This window comes from Phascolarctos cinereus, unplaced genomic scaffold, assembly GCF_003287225.1.
Source record: "Phascolarctos cinereus isolate Bilbo 61053 unplaced genomic scaffold, phaCin_HiC Scaffold_4;HRSCAF=312, whole genome shotgun sequence".
Taxonomy (NCBI): domain Eukaryota; kingdom Metazoa; phylum Chordata; class Mammalia; order Diprotodontia; family Phascolarctidae; genus Phascolarctos; species Phascolarctos cinereus.
Window position 1 is genome coordinate 21738450 of NW_027555847.1, and position 7973 is coordinate 21746422.

A 7973-nucleotide genomic window follows, 5' to 3' on the forward strand; every position below is an offset into this window, starting at 1 on the left:
GTGAGTTTTAGACACTAACAGTTTGGGGTGTCTTGTTTTCTCTAGGCCAACGCCTCGTCAGCCTGGGCTCTGCCAATGAGACATCTTCCATCCTGGTTGAATCAGTGACCAGATCCTCCACAGAAACCTGCTACAGTGCTGTTCCCAAAGCTTCTTCAGATGCCAGCAAGGTGACCTCCAAGGGAGCAGGGCTCATGAAAGCTTTCGTGGGCCAGAAGAGCAGCTTCCTGGTGGACTGCAGCAAAGCAGGTAAGTGAAGCCAGGCAGGTTCAAGGGGCAGGGCGAGGTGGAGTGTACCAGTCCAAAACCAAGCCATCCCAAGCTGGGCCTGACCCTAGGAAAATGTGCTTGAGCAGTAGCAAGAAGGGCAGATCTCTTTTTATTGACATTTTCTGTTTTTTAACATCATCATCATCAGTTATCCCAAGTATCCCTCCCCCTCCCAGTGAGCCATCACATATGACATGGGGTGTGTGTGTGTATATAGTTTTTTTTTGTTGTTTTTTGGTGAGGCAATCAGGGTTAAGTGACTTGCCCAGAGTCACACAGCTAGTAAGTATCAAGTATCTGGGGCCAAATTTGAACTCAGATCCTCCTGACTCCAAAGCCAGAGAGCTCTGTCCACTGCGCCACTTAGCTGCCCCTGACATAGTATTTTTTAGAGAGGAAAAAAAGCACCACTGACCAGTACATGGAGAAAGTCCCAAAACATATGTGGTCTGTTACACTTGTGGGCCTCCCTCCTCCACGAAGGTGTAGGTGAGGCGAGTCTCCTCATAACTCTTCATCCAAATTCTGGCCGGTCTTCATAATTTTGTTACGTTCCCTTTCGATTTCTTGTTGTGTCCTTGTTGTTTCCATTTACACTGTCATCACTCTTGTGTATGTTGTGCTCTTGGCTCTGCTCACTTCCCTCTGCACCAGTTCAAGGAGATCTTTCCAGGCTTCTCTGCACTCATCACACACATCATTTCTTACAGCACCAGAAATACTCCATTACATTTATGTACCGCAGTTGGTATAACCATTCGCCTGTTGACGGGCATCTATTTTGTTTCTAATTCTTAGCTATCACAAAATTGCTACTATCAATAGTTTCGAGTATATGGAGACTTCTTATCGATGGCTCCTGGGATATAAGCCCAGTAATGGTATCTCTGGTCCAAGGGGTATGGACATTTTAGTCACTTTATTTGCATCATTCCAAATTGCTTTCTAAAATGGTTGCACCATTTCACAGCTCCACCAACAATGTATTCATGTGCCTGTAATTCTTCAAATATTCCAACATAGACTGTGGCCATTTTTTATCACTTTTGCCAGTTTGCAGAGGTGAAACCTCAGTTCTTTTGATTTGCATTTTCCTTATTGGTGATTTGGAGCATTCTTTCATGAGGCTGTGAATACTTTGAAGTTCTGTTGAGAATTGCTTGTTCATGTCTTTTGCCCACTTATCTATTGAGGAATGTCTTTGTGTGTGTGTGTGTGTGTGTGTTATATATATATATATATATATATATATATATATATATATATATATATATATATATATATATATATATACATATACATATCTTGGATAACAAACCGTTATCAAAGAAATTTGATGCAAAGATTTTTTTTTCCCATTCAGCCACTTCCCTTCTTATCCTAAGTGCATTAATTTTGTCTGTGCAGAAGCTTTTTTCAAGTAATCAAACATATCTGTGTTGTCTTTGGTGATTGACTCTATCTCTTGTTTGGTTAAGAATACATCCCCTACCCATAGCTGTGACAGGTATATGATATTTCCAGTATGGTCTTTAATATTAAGATCTTGTGTCCATCTAGAATATATTGTGGAATATGCTTGACTCTTTTTCAACACTTATCTCCTACTTTGTGGGCAGCTAGGGGCTGCCCATGATAGAACACTGGACTTGGTGAATTCAAAAATCCCGAGTTCAGATCCCACCACAGACACCTAAAAGCTGTGTGACCCTGGGCAAGTCACTTGCTTCTCTGAGTCCCAGTTTCATCTGTAAAATGGGGATAATAATATCTACTTCATACAATTGTAAGAGTCAAATAAGATAACATGTAAGGCAGTTTATGTTCCTTAAAGTGTCATATAAATATTATTGTTGGTGTTATTTCTTTTGAGTATTTTCACTGCCAGTCTGAGTATGTGCCATCTGCAGGGAACAGGATATAATTCACATCTGTGGTGTCGAGGTTTGTGTAGTGCCTTCTTCAGCAGTCTTAGTCAAGAGAGACCTGGCTTAGAATTCTAGGATCCCATCAACTGGAACTGGAACCCAAGGGTTCTCGGTTCTCGTTCCTCACCCACTGATCAGGACTGAATAGTGAGGGTTGAGGAAGCCATAGCTTAGGGAAATAAGAAAGCATGAGAGCATGTACATTTACGTTTGAATTTGCAGCCTGGGCTATACCTGCCTACCTATTCTTCAAAAAAAAACTATAAAAATTTTATTCACTTAATTTTATAATGGCAAAGCCAATTAAACATACATTTATAACTATTTACATTTGAAGGAATTTTCCCGTGCGACATTTATGTCCACGGCAGCTCAGTAGTTACTCCCTGTGAAGTCTCCTTTGCCTCTGCCTATTTGTCTGTGCATGTGTGTATGTTCTTCTTTCCCTGTCCTGTGTATGAATGTTTTTCTGACTCTAGCTAGGGTCTTGGGACTCTATGGAGTGTACCTCTCTCATTTTAGTCCTTAATGCTATCTGTTATTTTGGTGATATATCATTGTTTATTTGGGCCTTCACCGGCTGTTAGCATTTAGATTTTTTCCAGTTTGTTGTCATTGCTATGTTGACACTATGCCTGTTCCTCCCCTAGTCTGAGGGGTTGGGTGCAGGGGTACTCAGGGCAGGGCCCACACAACAACATACAGATATCAGCAATTGGAAGAAACTGAAGGCTATGGGGAGCGAGTTCGCTGTTCGCATGCAGCTCTAGGCCAGTGAATAATGTGGGGACACAGCCCAATATATTCATTGATCTCTAACCCCACTCCCCTCTCTAATGCATGGAGAAACCGCTCCCCCCTCCCAAAAAAAAAAACCTGTGTTCTGGGCTCCTTGCATGGCTGGGCTCTAAGTTCAGGGCTAATATCTTCCTTTTGCTGTCTATATGTATTTGTTATCTTTGTTCCTTGAGGCCAGGCCCATGGTTAATTATCTCTTTCAATTAGTACCTCACCTTTTTTTCTTTTTAAACATGTACAATGAGAGCTTTCACAAATGGAAACCCTTTCATCTATCTAAGCATCCTGTTATCTCCCGTGACTCAGTTTAGTTGTGGGAGGAGGGTGGGCCACTCCAGGCATCTGTCCTTGGTTGCCCACTGGCTCCACACTACCCTTTGCTGCTTTGAGAAAGCTAGTGGTTTCTTAAATGCTAAATGTAATGGCTGTGTCTCTCCCAACCCCATTTTTCATTTTCATTGACTGCCTATCTGCAGCTTCTGATATGGCCTAGCCAATCCCTCTTCCTGGATAGTCTTTCTCTTCTTTTACTTCATTCTCCTACCTGACTTCTTTAGGGGGGCTAGGTGCACAGCAGATAGAGTACTGGGCCTGGAGTCAGGTCTTCAAATCTGGCCTCAGACATTTAATAGCTGTGTGACTCTAGACAAATCACTTAACCTTGTTTGCCTCAGTTTCGTCATCTTTAATATCAGCTGGAGAAGGAAATGGCACACCACTCCAGTATCTCTACCAAGAAGACTCCAAATTGGGGTTATAAGGTGTTGGACATGACTGAACAATAACAGCGAAACCCAAACTTTTTCCTCAGTCTCTTCTCAGGTGCCACCTCCTAGGGAACATTAGGGCACTGGGCTACCTTTTGATTTTTTTTCTTCACAACAGTACTTGAAGGTTATATTTCCAAGGGGCATGATTGTTTTTGTGATTCTTTCATGTATTCCCAGATTACCTTCCAAAAAGATTCCACCAATATGAAGTATAGCAGTTTCTTGGCAACCCCACCAGAAGAGTTATTTGTGCATGTTTCATATGTGCCTACCACTCTTGATTCCATTGTGATTTAACCTTAATTCTTTTGTATTTTAGGTTCCAATATGTTACTGATTGGTGTCCATGGCCCCACCACACCTTGTGAAGAAGTGTCCATGAAACACGTAGGAAACCAGCAATATAACGTGACTTATGTTGTCAAGGAGAAGGGGGATTATGTTTTGGCTGTCAAGTGGGGTGAGGAGCACATTCCTGGAAGTCCCTTCCATATCACAGTACCTTGAAGCAGGCCCTAACGAAATACTTTATTTGTAACGTTGATTTTTATACTGAGTTTATGGGCCTTTCGTGGAAATGAAATGTAGTCTCTAAATATGCAGCTCATACTTAAGTACATCCAGAAGTAAATGCTAAACTTTTTATTCCTTTAGGAAACTTTTCAAAATCTCAAAGCTTAGAAATTTCAAATGTCATTAATGTACATCTCCGTACACTCAATTGCAATAATACCTCTCAGTCTTGTCCTTCACAAACAACATTTGAAGAGCATGTGTGTAATGGGCCTGCATGCTGATTTCACTGCAGACATTCAAGGTCATGGACATGAACCAAAACTGGAACTTCTCTTTTAAAAAAATGAGATTGGGGACCCTGAAAACTACTGGTTTTGTCTTGGATTGTTTTAGACCATGCTTACCAAGGGAAAGGTGTTTTTGTTTTTGGTTTTTTTTTTTCCCTAATGAAAAGGAAATGGGGTTAAAACTTGGTACACATGTGATATTAATCAATTTTAGTGCCTTATGGGATGAAAAGGGCTACTAAGTTATTTACTCCATTTTAACACTAACACTTTCTGCCGGGTTCCCTGTGGCTCTTCTCTCGAGTTGTCTGAGAGGTCTGTTAAACTGTTAGCAGACCAGATAGGCCCCTGGTAGCTTTCCCACGTTCTTGCTCCTTCCTTTTGGCATCCCAGCTGCCGTGTTTACCTTTAGGTTCCATTGATCAGAGGAAAGAAACTGCAGGCTTGGGCAGCAGTCCCCTTGCCAAAGGTTACTCTTTAACCCAACCCAAAGAGTCTTCCTCCATCGCACATATTCCGCTCGTGTGTCGGCATCATTACTACGTTTTGTCAAACTCGTAAAATTCTGATTGCAGCCAAGTGTGAAGAGGCCAGACTCGGACCTTGCACCATCACTGCAGGGAGAGGAGAGCTAAAGCAGGAACCTTTTGGGGGGGGTAGGGAGGACATTTTTATGGTGGTTGCTAGTCACAGGGAGTAAGGAATTCAGCTTTCTGTGAAGAGCTCATCAGTCCAATGTTAAAGGAGGGGCCGTGACTTAAACTTGTAGCTCCCTCTTCGCACCTACAGGGAATGTAGGTACAGGGCCAGAAGCTGGGTGTGGACTTCTTGGGCCAGCATGATCTGCCCTCCTGGGACCACTTTTGCAATATTTCATCCCATTCCTGTGAGAAGCTTGAGAAGGTGTTCTCCCCCATCCCTCATTCCCATCCCCACTTCCCTCCCGGTTCCCCCCAACCTTTAGGGGATGGTTTGATACCACAAATACCGAATGTTTAACTTTGGCCACCTGGGTAAACTTCCTCATGAGCTTCGTTCAACTGACTGGGGAAATCGACCGTGGAAGAAGACACTTGTGCGGGATCGGCACGAGCCCGCTCCCCTGGCCCGGGCTCTGTCATCACCAAGCTTGATTGGCTGGGAGAGTGGCCGTAGGTGAAAGCCCAGCCTGAGGGAGCCCAGGGTGCCTCCTTGCTTTATTTGTGTTCCGTGCCTTAATGTGAAATGCTCACAACTTTGTAAACTAGCGAATGGAAGAGAAGCTGGCACCAAAATGCAGGATTGTAAAATTGTGTCTTGTAACTTATTAAAATAAAATCTTTGCTCCCTAAAATCCAACTGGTGTGCTGATGAGTTTTGTCTTTGAGGAAACAATTCTGATATTTGGAGGTCACTTAGAAAACCGAAGGGCCTCCAGCCCAGCCCTTTCCCTGCTTGGAACGTCTGGAGGCCGGGGGTGGGGAGAGGAGGAGAGGAGATACACTACTGACACATCAGCTCTGTCACCCTGACGTTAGTTATGATAGGACAAGACCTCCCACCCACCTACCCACATACGTGCACACAGACGAGGTCTTTGGGGCCACTTGTAGAATCACAGATCTGTGGCCAGATGGGACCTCGGAGCCCAGCAGGTCCAATCACCTTTTACAGATGAGGAAACTCGGGCTCAGAGAAACGTCTTGTCGAGGCCACCCAGTAAGGGTCAGAAGTGGGATCTGAATCCTGCTCCTCGGGCCCCACTAACACTATGCTACCCCAACACCTTCACGTTTCAGATGAGGAAACAGGCCCAGGAAGTGAAATGAGTCATCTAGGGTCACCTGGGTACAAAGGGGCAGATTTGAATCCGGGACCCCAAATTTCTGGAGTCTGAACCTGTTCTGTGCCGGGCACTGTGCCTTTCCTCAAGGTTGAGCTCACTTTCTAATGGAGGAGACAATGTTAAAATAGCTGTGTTTATACCAGATCTATACAGAGGAGATAGAAAACACAAACAGGTGTGTGCCTTCGAGGCTGCCACACAGGACTGGGATTCTACATAGATGTCCCATGCAAATATTTCGCCATTCACTAAGCGATACTTGTTGAGGCAGTGAGATAGTATAATGGACGGGGGGGTTGGGCGGCACCGGGGTCAGGATGACCTGAGCTCCAATCCGGCCTCAGACACTTCCTAACTGGGCATGTCACCTAACCTCTGTTAATCTCAGTTTCCCCATCTGTAAAATGGGAGAAATAGCCCCTGCCTCCCAGGGTGTGGCGAGCACTGAATGGGATGGTGCTTGTAAAATGCTCAGTGTGATGCCTGGCACACAGTAGGCGCTCTGCTAATATTTGCCCTCCCTTCCCGCATGTCCAGGGTGCCTTTTCCTGCTGAATTCCCTGAGATACTAGCTCCCGAGAGCATGGGCAGGCTCACCTGTCTTTTAGAAAGGGAAGACCAGGCAGGAAGGGAGGACGTGTCACTGAAAGGACTCCATTTCCTCAGCCACCTGACTCGTCCCAGTGCAGCAGACTCCCGCGTTCGGGCCGAGGCCTGGGGGATGGAGCGTCCCTGCTATCAGAAGCTGTGGGGCCAGTGGCCTCCCCGGCGCGAACACCCCGGCGGCCTGGCCAGCTCGAGCTGAATGTCCTCGTGGGAACCACCCCTTCTTCCAAAAGACAGCCCAGGGCTGCTTCCTCTCTCAAACACAGAACCCTGAGCGAAGTAAAGAAACCAACGTGGTGGGTTCTTGCCTGAGAGGAGGCCCCGCTGACCCAGCTGCCTGTCTTGTCCCTCGCTGTTTGTCCTGAGCTTATGCTGTGGGTGGCAGTTACCGAAGTGACAGAGGGGGAGGAAGCCACACTTTGGGGGAGGGGAATGAAAGCCTGGGGTTCATGGCCAGGGGAGGGGATGGTCCAGGCCTCTTCTCCCGAGCCTTCCTGAGGCTTCTTGGCAGCCACTTGGGGTCGGATGGAGGCTGCAGCTGGGATTGATTTACCCTCTGAGAACCGAGGTGAAAGTTGGGGGAGGGGAGTGCCCACCAGTCTGTTCTTTAAGAGCTTTTGAGGCCGGGAGTCGTCTGCCACCTGCCAGAAGGGCTCTTTCTTTACCCTTGCCTGGCACATAGTAGGTGCCATATAAATGTTAGTTACTGTTGTTGTTCATTGGAATCAGGAAGGTATGAGTTTAAGTTTTACCTCAAACACTAGTGGGCAAGGCACTGAATCTTTCCCAGCCTCAGTTTCCTCAACTGTTAAATGGGGATAATATTTAATAGCTTCTTCCTTCCAGGGTCATTGAAGAATCAAATGAAATAATATACAGAGTGTGTTGAAGGGCCTTCCTGCGTGATCGCCCGTTCCACTTGGAAAGCTCACCCCCAACCTGGTCCCAGCCCCCCTTTCCAGTCTCACCACCG

The 7973-nt window shown here is 45.6% G+C and overlaps 1 protein-coding gene across 6 annotated transcripts in view; it reads left to right on the forward strand.

Annotated features, from left to right (window-relative positions):
* Window positions 1-5907, forward strand: part of FLNB (filamin B) — a 155881-nt gene extending 149974 nt beyond the window's left edge. For all 6 annotated transcript variants that reach the window (XM_020968927.2, XM_020968928.2, XM_020968929.2 and 3 more), the window contains 2 exons: window positions 46-249; window positions 4086-5907. In XM_020968927.2, coding sequence (XP_020824586.1) covers window positions 46-249; window positions 4086-4273 — 392 coding nt within the window. In that variant the 3' untranslated portion in view covers window positions 4274-5907. The remainder of the gene's footprint in view (window positions 1-45; window positions 250-4085) is intronic.
* The last annotated feature ends 2066 nt before the right edge of the window (window positions 5908-7973 follow it).